A 15,369-nucleotide genomic window follows, 5' to 3' on the forward strand; every position below is an offset into this window, starting at 1 on the left:
GCTGCCGATTCGAATGATTTTTGTTGTATGGAGCGGGAGATGGCTGAGACCGCAGGCCACGACCTCGAATCTGCTGAGTTGCTTGTAATTTATGTACGGACATGTCTCAATGTCTCGTCACGCCCACTATTGAATGCTGCGAAATCTGGCACGAGTCGCTGATGGTTTTGAGTAAATGGCGCAGAGGCGGACTGAATTGCCTGATTTGATTAATAATTCACTCGTTCCACGTGGTTTCAGCGGCTTTCTTAAGCGGCTAATCGTGGCATGAAAGCAAACTTTCGCTCATTGCCGGAGCGCTCCATCACGACAAGTCACCACGCCCCGAATGATCCTGTCATCGAAGTAAGACTACAACACCGTTATCATTTGCGAACACTCCATGGGACAATCCTCGGTGCTCTAGAATCCGAGCTCAGTCTAAGCTTCAGCTCGAAAATCATCCTAGTCTTCAGATATGTGGGCAAAACAGAACTGTTGACATCGATCATTCAGCGAAAGAAGCACCTCTTGCGGGTCGTTCCGCGTTGGCAACGGCGCAGGGACGCGATCTGGAACAACGGATTTCTCCTCGCTTGGCAATCTTACAGTTACAGGCCTGCGGAAAGATACCTGAAATTTACGAAGATGAGCATTCACCTGCCCGGGCCGGCTCCGAGAGGCGGGTCTCTGGTTGGGCCTGGGGAACACGGACACCTTACCCACGCATCCCGATCGAAATGCACCTCACCACCCACAGAGCGGGTCGCCCAGACAAGTACCCCGCCAGATCCTCAATTCAAGAACACTTCCCAGCGGCATAACTTGTTCTCCGGCATGACCCCGCGCCAGATCTTCCGTGTCTGACTCCCTGCTACCCAGGTAACCAGAGGTTAAAGTCTACCAGTCTCGGCCCTGGCTGTAGATTCTTCAGTGTCATGAGTATTTGATGAAAAAAGCTCTCCGGTGATATACGCCTCAAAAACAACACGCGAATTGACTAGAGTACTATTCGGCTTATTCAACACATCAAGAGTCTCGCGATATTGGTTGAAGCAGACACGTCAGAGCACTGCAACTCGACTCTGTTAAATGTGCTTCTTTTCAAATTTTATGACGGAAAAAGCTCAGGACGGGTTAAGCATGTGAATTACGCGGATCCGTCAAAATTATACGATGTCCGGGCACCTTCGTCATATGGTCAACTTTCCTGGTGGTTTCGACTCGTCAAGCGATAAGCTGATACTGGCTGGCGATAATGTCCACAACTAGGCCCACACATGGACGCACCAACGGTTTGGGGTACTGCCACGACAGTCATAGGTGGATCTGGGCGACGATGACAGTCATGACCAAACAGCTCTCTGCTCGCCTCGCGATGAGATTGCTTGTATTTTCATTGGTCTCCTCACGATAGTCCACCTGGAAAAGTCGGCGTGCGTATGGTGCCAACTCCATGGGACCACAGCACCCCTGTCAACGTGAGCTGCCATTGGCTGCCGAACCTCCCCTGCATTTTGAACCCACAGCACATGCTTCTCACGGCCCAATATTATATACCCTCTCGCTCATTCTTCAGTGTCACCGCAAGAACCCCATTCGATACCACCCGAAGCTACAGTTTACATCTTGAGAGCGGACATCCTACTTGACTTCAGGACGTTCATCATCTGTGTTCCTGTCCGCTGGACGGCACTGCAGTAGACATACGACCGCCAAAACCTGCCCGCCGCTGTCCCTCACCGCCATTCGAGATGTCCACCGCCGTCGTTTCCTCCGCCGCCTCCGTCCACGGCTCTGACAGCGGCGTATCCACCACGACACTGTCTCGGAAGTCTATCAGGCGTGAGGTGGATGTCGTCGCGGGCGTGACCGTGAAGGAGAGGAACAAGCAGAGTCTCACGGTCTGCGTTGTCCGCGAAGAGAGCCTACACAAGCTGGAGATGGCATGCAAATACATCCGAGGAATCTTCGAACGAGACAGTAGGCTACCCCACCCCCTGCCCGCACACTGCAACTTTATCGATCAAACATCTCCTGACGCTGGAAACAGCTCCCCCCATGCTCTTCACCACCGTCGAGCTCCTCCAGCAAACCATCGACGCCGCCGAGCTCTCAGCCAAGCACCGCGTCCTCAACCTCCTCTTCAGCCCCGAGATCGAGGAGGTCACCTTCGACGTCCCCCCGCACTTCAGCCAGCTCAAGGTGCTCCGGTGCGCCGACCGCCGCGACCACGGCAAGCTGTTCGTCGACGGCGCCGCCACGTACAACAACGTGCGCCTCGACAAGTGGCAGGCGCACCGGCACAAGAACCACACGCTCATCATCGGCGACGAGCGCGGCGTGCGCATCAAGCTCAGCGACATCGTCACGCTGCCGCACTGGGCGCGGTGCCGCAACAACTTTGACGGCGCGGAGCAGAACGAGATCTTCCAGCATTTCCAGAACCTGTCGGGCAAGAGCCGCTGGGAGGACGTGAAGGGGATTGTGTCGTCGATTTTGGGGCTGGCAACGGGGGCGGCGAAGCTGGGTGTGAGGTTGAGCGGCGCCGCGGGCGGGATTTATGCGAAGTACACGTTTGGACTGCATGCGTTGGAGATTGGGGCTGCGGGTGTGAAGGTCAGCGCTGTTGCGACGGCGGCGGGCTCGGCTGTCGTGCTGGGCGTGGCGGCTGGAGCTGCGGTTTACTTCATACCCTGGGAGGGCCTGTTTGAATGGTTGAAGAGGGCGTTTTTCAGTTTCTGGGACAAGATTTGTTCGCTCTGGCAGCGATTTAAGGGCTGGGTTGTGGATTTGTTCACCGGCGGATCTGAAGTGGAGAGCAAGCAGAAGATGCTGGTCAAGATGAGGTAGTCCGACTTTCCTTGTTGTTACGGGTTTGGCTTGGATATTGGGATATTTGATGACACAACGGAAATTGGAATACAGTACAAGAAGTACAAGAACGACGTTTCTTCAGGGGTATATACAGTAGAATGCGACAAAGAGAATGAATAGACGATAAAGCTCTGCTAGCCATGATTGAAACAAAAGGACCTTGAAGCCATCAGCGCTGTGCAGGATGCAAGTGACCTTGCGCCAATGAGGTACTCAACGCAAGCGGTTATGATAACCCATTTCCCTAGTCAGTAGTTAGCTTTCCGGCCCGCTGCCTCCGTTGACAGACGCCGGGAGACCCACCATTGCCGAAACTTTCGGGCAAGGCCGACACCGAACGGCGCACATATGGAACCGACCATGGGGTACAGGAGCTCAGAAGCACATACAGTTATACAACATCGAATTTTCCCATATTCGCCTACTATGCAACATAATCAAGCCAGATCAATCCTCAACGAATTTGCCAAGGCCCAGGAACTTTCGTTGCAGAAATTCAAGAAGACCAAAAATTTGAATGAACATATAATCTTGTTGGTTCGTATACTACATAGCCCATAACCCAATTTTGTTTCGTAAAATCGTACAACAACGCCACATTCCTTCAACCTCAAACAATCGTTTTACAGGCCAAGCAGTCCGCCACCACCCTTCTTACCACCGCCGCCACCTCCAAGAAGACCACCGCCTCCTTGGCCTCCACCCAGTAGTCCGCCGAGCAGTCCCGGGTTGTCCTTTCCTCCGCCGAGAACTCCTCCGAGAAGTCCCGGATTGTCTTCTCCTCCACCAAGGACTCCACCGAGGAGACCGCCGTTACCTCCTCCGAGGAGTCCACCACCACCACCACCTTCCTTGGAATTTTGCTCACCTCCCGAACCACCGAGAACGCCACCCAAGAGACCGCCAACACTGAAATATCTGTTAGCTTCTTGTTTCATGACTAGGAAAGGAGAGACAGCTTACCCATCACCAACTCCGCCAACAACGTCACCAACACCGCCGAGCAAGTCGCCCTGGCCAACCTTGCCAACGCCCTTGCCCAAACCTCCGGTGATGCCAGTAACAGCATCGCCAGCACCCTTGCCAACACCACCCACGACGCCACCCAAGGGTCCGCCAACGGTGTCACCAAGGCCTCCAACAGTGCCCCCGACAGTGTCACCCTAGAGCCTTCGTCAGCGTCCGTAAATTGTTCTCAGTAAGAGGAGCTCTTACCAATCCCTTGCCGACACCGCCAACAGTGTCGCCAACGCCCTTGGTGGCACCGCCGACGGTACCCATGACGTCGCCCCTTCCAAGCGCGCCGGTAGTGTCTCCCAACGTCTTGCCGAGGCCGCCGGTCGCGGCGCCGAGGGTGTTTGAGACGCCGTTCGTGGCTCCTCCGACAGTCTTTCCGAGACCGTCGACGCCGACGGTCTTGCCAACGCCATCGGCAAGCCCGCCGACAGTCCGACCGGCTCCGTCAACGACACCGCCCACGGTTTTGCCGGCACCGTCGACAACGCCGCCGGCAGTCTGCCCGACTCCGCCGACGGTCTTGCCCGCGCCGCCGAGGACACCCCCGGCAGTCTTGCCGACGCCGTCCACGAGTCCGCCCGCGGTGTTGGCCACGCCGCCGACGGTGTTGCCGACGCCGTCGACCAGCCCGCGCTTCCGGGCCTCGATCTCGTGCGTCGGGACCAGCGCGTTGGGGTGGTACGTCTTCTTCTTGGGCGTGTCGGTCTGCTTGCGCTGCGCCTCGAGCTCGTCCGTCGGCACGAGCGCGTTGGGGTGGTAGCTCTTCTGCTTGGGCGCCTGGGCGGTCGCGACCGGAGCGTGGAAGTCGCGGAGGGGTCGCGGGGCCGGAATACCCGCTGGCGTGGGGGCCTTCTTGGCGGGCGCCGGGGCAGAGGCAGGGGCCGGGGTTTTCTTTGGGAGGTGCTGGGAGGCTGGCGTCTTGACGGGCGCGGATGCGCGTGAGGGGTTGACGGAGGGCTTCGTGGGCTGCGGGTTAGCCGCGGCCGCCTTCCTGGCTTGGATGCGCGCGACGATGTCGACGCCGGTGGTTGGGGTATTGTTGTGGATAGTCTTCTTTGTCGATGGCCTAGATGATCGGTGGGAGGAGGAGTGTTGGTCCTTCATGGCGGTGGATGAAGTCTTGTGGCGGTGGGAGTGTGATTGCGAGTGAGATGATGTGTGCGCCTTCGAGACCGGCTTGGATACCTCGCTCGCAACTGGCTTGGTCGCCTCCCTGGTCGAAGGCTTCGCGTGCTCCTTGGCCACTGATCTCGAGACGCGAGGCTTGGCGGCCTCGGCCGGTGCAGCGCCGGCCATTTGAGCTTGAAGTTGAGCCTGAGCCTGAGCTAGGGCCAGGGCCTGGGCCTGAAGCTTCTTCTGCTGGAGCTTCGCGATGATTTCGGCCCTGGTGGGTTGACCGGAGCCGTTGGCGGTTCGCCTTGTTGATTGTTGGGCTGCGGCTGTCTCTTTCTCGGCGGCGGCGGCTTCGGCCTGCTTCTTGAGAGCCTCGGCCTTGGCTCTGCGAGCGGCCTTCGCTCGACGGGCCTCGGCGACGACCGCGGCCGATTTGGGGTTGCCCAGCGCGTTCGGGGTTAAACCTGCCAGGGGATGTGTAAGCTAATTGAGGGTTGTTATGAAATTTACCCATGATGACTTACTCTGGGTAGGTGCTACTGCAGCCATGATGACTGATCTGGATAAATGACTTCACTCTTCGGGGTGTAAAATATGAGAAGACACTGGCTTTATGGGTCGAACCAGGTTGAGTGAGAGATCTGGTGAAATCGAATTCGAGTTCGCATCGGTCTTCGCATGGTCGATGGTGTGTGGCTCGTACTTGTATATGCTTCCCTCCCTGTGGCGGACATGTCTCTCTGAGTGACGTAGGGAGGCAGAATATTCGCGAGCAGCAGCAGCCGGAGAAGGAGGAGGTTGAGGCACAGACGGAAGAGTGTGTGTGTGTGGTGTGAGCTGACGTGCGGTCTGTGTCTGGTGACGTCGAGTCTCGGGTCCGTACCGGGGTTTGATAGGTCTGGTCTCTGCTAGCCCAGACGCGCAATTATGCGAGACCGCCAATCCAGACTCACCCGTGGAGCCAATCGAACTTCATTTACCCACACACGCCACACTTTTCTCAAAGAGAGATGCCTGCAACTGCACCGCCGAGCCACCCCATCATCACCCTGAGCTGCTGATCCCTGATATGACATACCCCCGGCCCAGAACTTCTGATGGGCCTTTTCTTTTCGCTATCGATGTGGCGTTTTGTGGATAACGATTGGACTGAAGTGCGGGGTGGTTTGCCGCATCGCCGATCGTTGGTTGGTAAGGGATTGTTGTGTGTGTGCTTTTTTTCTGGATTCGCCAATTACGGTTTTCTCGGCCGTGGGAGCTTGGCCTCGTACACGATGACATCCATGGGTGTCTAACCGCCGGATGTTCGGACGACACTGCGACACCCGCGGCGAAATATGCTCCAGCCCGGCATTTCTATCTAGGTTCAGAGCGCAGAAGGGTCGAGATCATTCGGAAATTGTATTCAAGGTTAGCCTTTTTAAGAAGGCGTAGAAATTTCTAGGTTGCCCGGAAAAGTGCTCGATATCATGGGGGAAGGCAGCATGATGGGAAAGTACGCAGACCATGGGTTTGCCCGCACGATTTCGATAATGGTGATGTTTCCTTGTGGATCGCAGTATGCGCCCCCGTTATGATGTATGGGACTCATGGGTGTGGCATATCCAAAGACGAATGGCTGGACAAGAGTCACACTCCACCCATGATTGCGTGCAGTATGCACGTCGACGTATGAGGGAAGCTGGGGGGTCTGCCGCCGGGCTGGATCCCAACGGGCGCCGAGATGCGTGCTCTCTCTCTGCTGATCGGTGGATAGCAACCCTAAGGGCCCAGGCCCCCGCGCTGCCAATGGGCAGCCACAACACTCTTTGCCTCACTGTTTAGATGAAACGGTCGTCGTTCACCGCCGTGTGGCGTAACGACCCTGCGCAGCTGAGCATGTCGGTTTCCCGCATTGGTTATGCTGGGTAGATGATCTCGGGCTCTCCAGAGGCGTGCAGGTTGGAACTCAAAGACCGGCTCTCGCCCTCTCTCCTTGATTCAGGAACGGCAAGCAGATATGGACATCTCCGGTGAATGCGAGGCACCGTCAAATCTAGATGGATCCTCGGTTCACGCAGCCAAAAGCCTGTGAGTAAGCAGCGTGTCAAGTCATTGGCCGAGTACGTGTCCGGCCAAATCCGGGAGGGAGAAGTGGCGATGTCAGGAATCCGAACGTTATCCGCGAAGCGTTCGGCTCTCATTGGTCAGTCATTCTGGCAGGCCAATGGCATCTGATCATTGGCTTCTGACGTTTGAGTTCTCGACATAAGAGGGTGAACGACGACTGGGCTCGGATTGTGAAGGAAACATGAGTACGACGGAGTACCCAAGGGGGCTTTTAAGGCAAGTTAAAATAGTCCTGTTTTTCGAATTCATTACGCAGTCCTTAACATCTAAGATACAGTCCAGAAGGTCAACAGAGCTGTCCCGTCGATTAACTACCAATTAACGCGGGGATAAAGTCGCTTTGTAAGCTCTGCAGATGTTTCCAAAAGCTGATATCATCTCGAACGGGAACTCCGATTCTTAGATGATAATTGGAGCTCTATTTCCCCCGTACGTTTTTCTGCTGGCACCATCCAAGAGTTGAAACATTAATATGCCCGGACTTCCTTCTCATCAAATCTCATAGCGGTCAGTTTCATCATGAACAGGGCGGTACACAAAGTAATCAAACGTAGCCTCCCGCGCAGTCCCGTTGCAATCGGACGCCGCCACGCCCACAAACGCACCCGTAAAGCTGCCGTGCGCCTGGTGTCCGCCGCACTCATCCGAGATGAGCGACGCATCAAACACCGGCCCAACCTTCTTCAGCTCCTCGCCCTCGAGCGCGTAGTAGAACTGCAGCGCCGGCCCGCGGATCGTCAGGGCAAGCTTGACCTTGCCCGCGTCCGGCAGCGGCACGGGGTCCACGAACGGCTCCGTGAGGTTGCCGTCGGGCCACGAGGCCTCGGAGCTCTGGATGAGCAGCTCGCGCTTGCCGTCCGAGTGCGCCGTCACGGTCAGGTAGAAGAAGTTGTAGCGGCAGTAGTAGGCCGTCAGGCCGGCGAACTCGCGCTCGTCGGTGGGGGAGAAGGCGACGACGGTCTCGGCGTCGTAGGAGAAGTGCGTCTGCCGCCGGGCGACGAGGGCCTGCTCGAACCAGGAGCCGACGGACTCCCGCCCGATGAGCGTGAGCTTGCCGCCTTCGGTGCGGAATATGCGCTCGGGCTCGGGTGTTCTGAGCCATTGGAAATCCTGCGGCAGGCCGTTCTCGAAGGTGTACTTCTTCTCGGCCCAGTAGGCTGTCTCGTCGGGGGTTCCGGGGACCTCAACGTGCAGCGAGGGGACGGGCCCGTTCTTGACGTATAGCCAGTCGTCGTCCGCCCAGTATGCTTCTTGCAGGGCCGTTTCGCGGCCGAGCACGCAGCGCCGCTTTTGCGTCGTCGGACGGCCGCTGAGGTGGACCATGTACGTCTTGCCCTCGGGGGTGTCGACGATGTCGCCGTGGCCTGCGCGCTGCAGGGCGGCGAAGGGGGAGTCTTTGGAGGTGATGACGTACTTTTGCGGGTGCAGCTCGTACGGGCCCCAGATGTCGCGGGAGCGGGCGAGGGTGCAGGCGTGCTCGTAAGCGGTGCCGCCCTCGGCGGTCAGGAGGTAGTACCAGCCGTTGCGCTTGTATAGATGGGGACCTTCGACGAGGGCCAGCTCGGTGCCGCGGAAGATGTTCTTCTTGGGCCCGACGAGCTTGCCCTGCTTGGGATCGAACTCCTGGAGCACGATGCCGGTGAAGGCGTGGGGGCGGCGGCGGTGGTCCCACATCATGTTGACGAACCACTTGCGGCCGTCGTCGTCGTGGAAGAGGGACGGGTCGAAGCCGGAGGAGTTGATGTAGTACGGGTCGGACCAGGGGCCCTCGATGGCGGGCGCGGTGACGATGTAGTTGTGGGTGTCCTTGTAAGAGCCGTCCTTGCGCTTGACGTCGGTGTAGACGAGCCAGAACTTGTCGCCGTCGTGGGAGAGGCAGGGCGCCCAGACGCCGCAGCTGTCCGGGTCGCCGCGCATGTCGAGCTGGGATTTCCTGGTCAGAGGGCGGGTGGCGAGCGTCCAGTTTGCGAGGTCTTTGGAGTGGTGAATCTGCACGCCGGGGAACCACTCGAAGGTTGAGGTCGCGATGTAGTAGTCGTCTCCGACCCTTACGATGGAGGGGTCCGGGTTGAAGCCGGGGAGGATGGGATTCCGTACGGTAGGCATATTCTGGGTGATGTGAATGACTAGCTGGAGAAAGCAAGAAACACAATGGCGAATCCAAGAACAAGACGACCAGAGTCAACCTTTATCGTGTTGTTGCTCTCTGCTAAATCCATTGAAGATTGAGGTGCCATCCCCACGCCTCCACAAGTTGCATTTAGCCGGCTTGGGGTGATTCGTGAGAATGTCGGCCGAGGGCCTCCACCTCCATGGATGATTTGGGGACTTGGGATTTACCCCGCATGGGGTGAGGGGGAAGCAAGTTGGAGAAGTCGATGTTGCTGACCTTATTCCCCACAGATAATTCAGGAGGCGTGCGGAGTTCTTCTTCAAGCATACACCATCGAGTTTCATCTTCTGATTATCACGGCAACTTTTTGAAACGCGCCCTACGTTGTTTTACTGTCACTGCTGATTCGGAAACGTTCGAGGCTCAGAGGCCACCAGCCATGGTACAGACGGAGGCCATGTGTAGCAGTTCACCATTCTAGAGAGAACATGCTATTACTTGGATATGGGCTTGAAGAAATGTTTCAATTTGCTAATCTGGCCTAGGCCTTCCTAACCTGGCGGTCTAGTGTTTCGTTTTACTATTTCCCATTTCGACGCTACACATCCCGTCACAGCACAATCCTCACTTAAGGCAGGGGAATGGCCTGCTTGTGGTTGGTGAACAGACCCTCGGGGTCAACGGCGGCCTTGATCTGCTTGAGGCGGTCAAAGTTGGCGCCGTAGAGACGCGCGCTCCACTCAGCCTCGGTGAGCTCCGTGTCGGCGTAGTTGACGAAGCCCCTCAGCTCCTGGCCGCCGGCGACAAGCGCGTCCTCGAAGGGCTTGATGAGGCCCTTCATGTAGGTGGTGCCGTCGGCGGGGTAGGGGGCGTTGGCGTCGGCCGAGTTGGCCTCCCAGCGGATGAGCCACAGGTTCTTGCCGTGCGCGTAGGCGGTGTCGGCGTCGGCGATGTCGCGCGAGACGCCGCCCCAGAGGTCGAGGAAGCCGGACTTGCGGAGGTCGGTGCGGTTGAAGGCGAGGGTCGTGCTCTCGAAGAGGATCTTGGCCTGCTCAACGGTCAGGGGGTGGTCGGTCGTGGTGGTCAGCGCCTGGGTGTAGAAGGAGCGGCCGCCGAGGGTGCCGCCCTCGGGCTGGTTCATGCCGGCGCCGGCGACGGCGACCTCCATGTCCCAGAAGGGGAGTTCGGTCTTCTTGACGACGGTAGCGTTGGGGGCGAGGGCGTTGAGGGAGGAGACAAGGGGCGCAATGACCTCGTCGAACTTGGCCGGGTCACCGTAGAAGTAGCCGGTGCCCGAGTACGGGGGCGCGCTCAGGCTCCAGCGGAGGGCGAGCTCGTCGGGGCAGTCCTTGCTAAGGGAGTAGTCCTGGATAGCGACGAGGGCCTTGGCCGCGGTGTCGACGTCGACGCTGCCGATGGAGAGGGTGAAGTTGACGGCGGTGGGGAACAGGGGTGCGTGGGTGTTGGTGGTGACGGAGAGGATGATGCCGTAGGAGGCGCCGGCGCCCTGCGCGGCCCAGAAGAGGTCGGAGCCCTTGGCGGCGTTGACGACGGTGCCGTTGTACAGCATGTACTCGATCGACTCGAGGTTGTCCATCGGGGTGCCGAGGTGGCGCGAGGATGAGCCGTAGCCGCCGCCGATGCTGGAGCCGGCGAGGCCGACGTGGGCGCCGCGGACGTGGGGAAAGTGGCGGCCGGCGGTGTCCCAGGTGTACTTCAGGACGGGGCCGACGTGGGAGCCGCCGCCGTAGGTGACGCGGTGGGTGGCCTCGTCGTAGGAGACGGAGTTGAAGGCGGCCATGCTGATGACCAAGCTGCCCGGGTCTCCGAAGCCGTAGGCCTGGAAGGAGTGGTGCGCGCCGAGGGCGGTGGCCTTGGCGGAGGCGTTGCGCGCGCAGTCGAGAGACAGGGCGATCTGGTCCTTGTTCTCGGGGAACGAGATGGCGGCCGGGTCGACCTTGATGCGCTTCTGGAAGCCGACGGTCTCGTCGGCCCAGGTGGCGTCGGTGCTGATGATGTTGCGGACGCCGGCAGTCTTCAGACACGCCTGCAGAGCGACGCCCTTGGCGGCAGTGTCCTGGGCACTGGCCAGAGAGGGGGCGAGGAAAAGGAGTGAAGCGACGACGAAGCGTCCAAAAGAGCGTGGAGAATCCATGGCTGTGGTATATACAGACGGTACAGCCCGGTGATAAGAAACGAATGTAATGGTTTACGATGGGATATCGAGCTGTAAAGCTTGAGGGCAGGGCGAACAGACTCAATGGGGCTCTGTGACTACGAACGGGTTCATCTTATACTGATGGGGGATATATGGATCTGACCCATAAGGGGTCTGTTCGGATGGGCAGAAATCCCAGAAAACAGCTTCGGTTTTTCGGTAGAGTCGGGCGCCTCTTCGCTCGATATCCGTCAGAAAGGCTAATATGTGACGGATGTCTCTGCTACCAGGGCCATCCATCTTGGCGGAGCCCCCCACGACCCCCCGTCATAACGACCAGATTTGCATGTCCAACGCTCCAGGGCCAAGTTTAGACAAATGCCTGTTTAATCATATCAATCAACCTGGTTCGTCGTAGGGCTTGGCGCTCATCTGCTCAGCCTCTTGACCTACTCAATCTGTAAAACCTTGTCCGGGTGATTCGCCCTATGAAGCAGGCAAACCCCTGCCTAAAAGCTCCCGCCCCGGCGCCGTCGTTCTGGAACCGGAGTCCGTCCCCCTTTTCGGCGGTACCGATGCCCCCGGCGGCCTTTTTCAAGGTTTACATTAGTATGCTCATTGGGGCGCAAAAAGGCGCAATAAGGTGTTCTTCGTTCGGAATAAGGGGCCCATGGAGGGCAGCAGAAACGCGTCTCGGCCCCCACCCGAGGGAGAAGCTGCTGCGAGTGCGAAGAAATAGAAAAGAGAGAGCTATTCCCGTCATGGTTCATGATGGTCGTCAAAAGTCTTGGCTCAATGCTGCAACAGGTGAGACTCGTCTAAGAGGGACTGCGGACGAGTCATGGGACGTCACAAATCCGGGGCCCCTTCAAATCTCCGTCAATACCGATTTCTTGGGATCGTCTACTCGGGTTCGGTAGCGACCGGTTGGCATTACTAAGGGCGGATGTTGTCCAGAGTCCGGAGTATATTAACACGTTGTGCAGCCCCGTGGTGATGGTCGTGAAGCTTACGAGGAAGAGAAGAAAGCTGCGCAACTTGGCTGACTAGCGAAGCATAATTGTCGGATCAGCAGATCGCCTCACTCTTTTCAAACACCAGGACCAAAACGTCCCGGATTCCATTCGTTTTCTGTCTCTTGCAGCAGCGAGTCGCAATACCTTGACTGATTCCCACACCATCTCGGTTGCGTCGACCTGCCTGTTTTACTTGGGATTATCACCAAGTTCCGCTCATTACACCAGTCGCCCACTCATTCGCGATAGCTCCATTCTTTTTCCATCTCAACCTTGGGTGAGCACATTTTCCGTCTGTCTCTTCATCTCTCCTGAGCGACAAGCCAAGTCCTTTAGCTTGGCTTATCAAATCGGCCACTAATCCTCCGAAAAAAAGGTTCCTCGAATCAAAACACAACCATGCGCTCCTCATCTCCTTTGAAGAGCCTCTTGGCAGGCTCGGCCTTCTGGGCCGCCTCCTGCAGCGCCGTCACGCTCTACGCGGCCGACTCGGGCGGAAATGTCACGACGCTGTCGCTGGCCGGATCCGCCGGGGGCAACTACAGCTTTTCCGTCGCCAGCAAGACGGTAGACTGCGATGTCAACCCTTCCTGGCTGACCCTCGACGGCGCCAGCAGGGTGCTCTACTGTCTCGACCGCGGCTCCAACTCGCAGCCCAACGGCTCGCTAAACTCCTTCTCCATCGGGGAGGGCGGCGCCTTGACCCGCATCGCCCGTGTCTCGGCGCCCTTTAGCGGCGTCGCTGGCGAGATCGTCACCACGCCCGCTGGCGTCCGGGGCTATGTCTCTGCTTCATAGTAAGTACTCACACTATCTTTCACAAGTCCTTCCTCCGAGTCGTCGTTCTCCGAGCTTGCAAGCTGTGAAGATGGGATGATTATTCGCCCGTCCTTCATCTCATGGTGGTCCAATCGGCAACACCATTCCTCCGTTCCCCAGAAATCGAGACCCCCATCTGCGGATATGCGGGACTCTCTTATCCACCTGCCCCGACAAGTCTAGAAGGGAAACAGTAACATCAAGGGATACCAAGCTCACATATCTCGGTAGCAACCGAAGCGCAGCGGCCGTCTTCGCCCTTGGCGACAAAGGCGCCCTCCCCGGCACCGGCCCCCTTCAGGAGATCTTCCCGACGCTGGACCAGCCCGGCCCGGTAGCCTCCCGCCAGGACACCTCCTACCTGCACCACGTCATCAACGACCCCAAGGGCCAGTACGTGCTCCTCGCCGACCTGGGCGGCGACAAGGTCCGGGTCTACTCCTACGACTCCAACACCGTGGCGCCGATCAAGGAGGTCGACGGCCTGGTCACCGGCCCCGGCGTCGGCCCCCGCCACGGCGTCTTCCGCACCGCCGCCAACGGCGACGTCTTCTTCTACTTCAACGGCGAGCTCGACCAGAACATCTACTCGTACAAGGTCGAGTACAAGGAGACCGGGCTCGCCTTCACAAAGGTCTTTTCCATCCCGGCCATCAGCGCTGACCTCCCGGCGACAAAAGCCCCGACTAGCGAGATTGCCCTCACTGTAAGTTTTAATCTGTTCCACTGTTCCCACATTCTTCATCTTCCTCTTTTGGGCCCCTTGCAGGCAGGCCTGCCGATCATTTTCTGGGCCTTATTTTAAATGCCGTACCGAGTTGAATTTTCGTTTAACTTGTACCACCCGGCCGCATTCTGCTTCCGGATTTGTAATGTTTTACACGTCGAACAAAAGATCATTTTTGGCTGACCACGTGGGGGCAACTTACAACAGCCGGACAACAAGTTCCTCATCGTCTCTAACCGCGACGTCTCCTTCCGCGACTCTCCGATCCTCGGCTCCGGGCCCTCGGACACGCTCTCCACCTTCGCCATCAAGGAGGACGGCACCCTGGAGCTGGTGCAGCTCGCGCCGTCGGGCGGCTGGTCGCCGCGCCAGTTCTCCATCAACAAGGCCGGCGACCTCATCGCCGTGGGCCACCAGAACAACCGCACCGTCGTCATCTGGAAGCGCGACCTCGAGTCCGGCAAGATCGTTCCCGAGGCGGAGGGCGGCAAGGTCGGCGTGGTTACGCTTACGGGCGCTGTCGTTGCTACCATCTGGGACGAGTAGATGACGCAAAGAGGAAGAGGTTGAGACGCAGTCAGGTACAGACATTTGGCAGGTTGATGCATTGGGCTCGGGTGCATGTTTGGGCAGCGTCGGCGTCAGTTTCTAGTCTTGATAAATTGAGATCTGTGAGGCAACTCGCATTACCTCGCCTTGGTTCTAGCGGTGACTTCCCACTACTGCCTCTGACTTGTGCCAACTACTTGTATCCTAACACTAAAGTGTGGTCACATTGAGTTTCGCCTGTGCCGCATGAGGCGTTCATCAGATGAACATGTAGTAGCTCCAGCCGGTGGGCTTGTGGAGGCGTGTATCTATCTCCGACTGAATCGCCAAAACCACGGAATCCCAAGATGTAGATGGCATTGAGTCTTTTAGAACTCAAGTATTCAATCGCCGAATCACTTGTTATCGTCTTACATTGCAACATTTTCAAGCTATTTTAGCTGTGACTTTTGAAAAAACCTGGATCAGGACCGCAATAACTTGTCATCGAGTGTTCTTCGTCTCTATCTATAAATATTTGAGCTTGTGATCCGCTTCACATTCATAAGTACAGTTGGTAGCTTCGCATCAGCGAATGGGATACCAAGCGTTCACTATCACCAAGATCTTCTGACACGATGTTTCAAAGAGAGAAGACTTCTGAAACTCGTTATGAGGAATTGCTGTGGAAACGTCGGACTTTGAACCCGCAATGTGGGTGCAAGCAAGTTGGTTGCAGAAACGCAGCAGGAGGGCTTATTTCCCCGCGGCGATAGCGGTCCGCGGGGATTGGGTACTCACCCTAGCCACATACATTCAGATCAGTAGACCAATCTCACGAGTTTCTGAGGCCCACAACATCTTATCTTCCTGTACCTGTTTCCTTCCGACAAATTATCCCCGACAAAGCGGT

The 15,369-nt window shown here is 57.6% G+C and overlaps 5 protein-coding genes across 5 annotated transcripts; 2 read left to right on the plus strand and 3 right to left on the minus strand.

The window, feature by feature from the left end:
• Window positions 1-1,733: 1,733 nt before the first annotated feature.
• Window positions 1,734-2,832, plus strand: CGCA056_v001516 (uncharacterized protein; the record flags this gene model as incomplete). Its single annotated transcript, XM_037316776.1, has 2 exons — window positions 1,734-1,962; window positions 2,033-2,832. The coding sequence occupies 2 exons, from the start codon at window positions 1,734-1,736 to the stop codon at window positions 2,830-2,832; spliced, it is 1,029 nt and encodes a 342-aa protein (XP_037185785.1).
• A 647-nt stretch (window positions 2,833-3,479) lies between these two features.
• CGCA056_v001517 (uncharacterized protein) lies at window positions 3,480-5,535 on the minus strand (the record flags this gene model as incomplete). Its single annotated transcript, XM_037316777.1, has 4 exons — window positions 3,480-3,765; window positions 3,820-4,019; window positions 4,072-5,450; window positions 5,511-5,535. 4 exons carry the CDS (start codon window positions 5,533-5,535, stop codon window positions 3,480-3,482), a joined length of 1,890 nt encoding a protein of 629 aa, XP_037185931.1.
• Window positions 5,536-7,587: 2,052 nt separating this feature from the next.
• xynB-1 (Beta-xylosidase) lies at window positions 7,588-9,201 on the minus strand (the record flags this gene model as incomplete). Its single annotated transcript, XM_037316778.1, has 1 exon — window positions 7,588-9,201. One exon carries the CDS (start codon window positions 9,199-9,201, stop codon window positions 7,588-7,590), a length of 1,614 nt encoding a protein of 537 aa, XP_037185934.1.
• A 635-nt stretch (window positions 9,202-9,836) lies between these two features.
• Window positions 9,837-11,363, minus strand: sorD-2 (FAD-linked oxidoreductase sorD; the record flags this gene model as incomplete). Its single annotated transcript, XM_037316779.1, has 1 exon — window positions 9,837-11,363. One exon carries the CDS (start codon window positions 11,361-11,363, stop codon window positions 9,837-9,839), a length of 1,527 nt encoding a protein of 508 aa, XP_037185935.1.
• A 1,418-nt stretch (window positions 11,364-12,781) lies between these two features.
• CGCA056_v001520 (putative 6-phosphogluconolactonase) lies at window positions 12,782-14,474 on the plus strand (the record flags this gene model as incomplete). The annotated part of the gene is made up of 3 exons (XM_037316780.1): window positions 12,782-13,179; window positions 13,433-13,907; window positions 14,136-14,474. 3 exons carry the CDS (start codon window positions 12,782-12,784, stop codon window positions 14,472-14,474), a joined length of 1,212 nt encoding a protein of 403 aa, XP_037184799.1.
• Between the last annotated feature and the right edge of the window lie 895 nt (window positions 14,475-15,369).

The sequence above is a fragment of the Colletotrichum aenigma genome (assembly GCF_013390185.1).
Source record: "Colletotrichum aenigma strain Cg56 chromosome Unknown KSG_Cg56_contig01, whole genome shotgun sequence".
NCBI classification, from domain to species: Eukaryota; Fungi; Ascomycota; class Sordariomycetes; order Glomerellales; family Glomerellaceae; genus Colletotrichum; species Colletotrichum aenigma.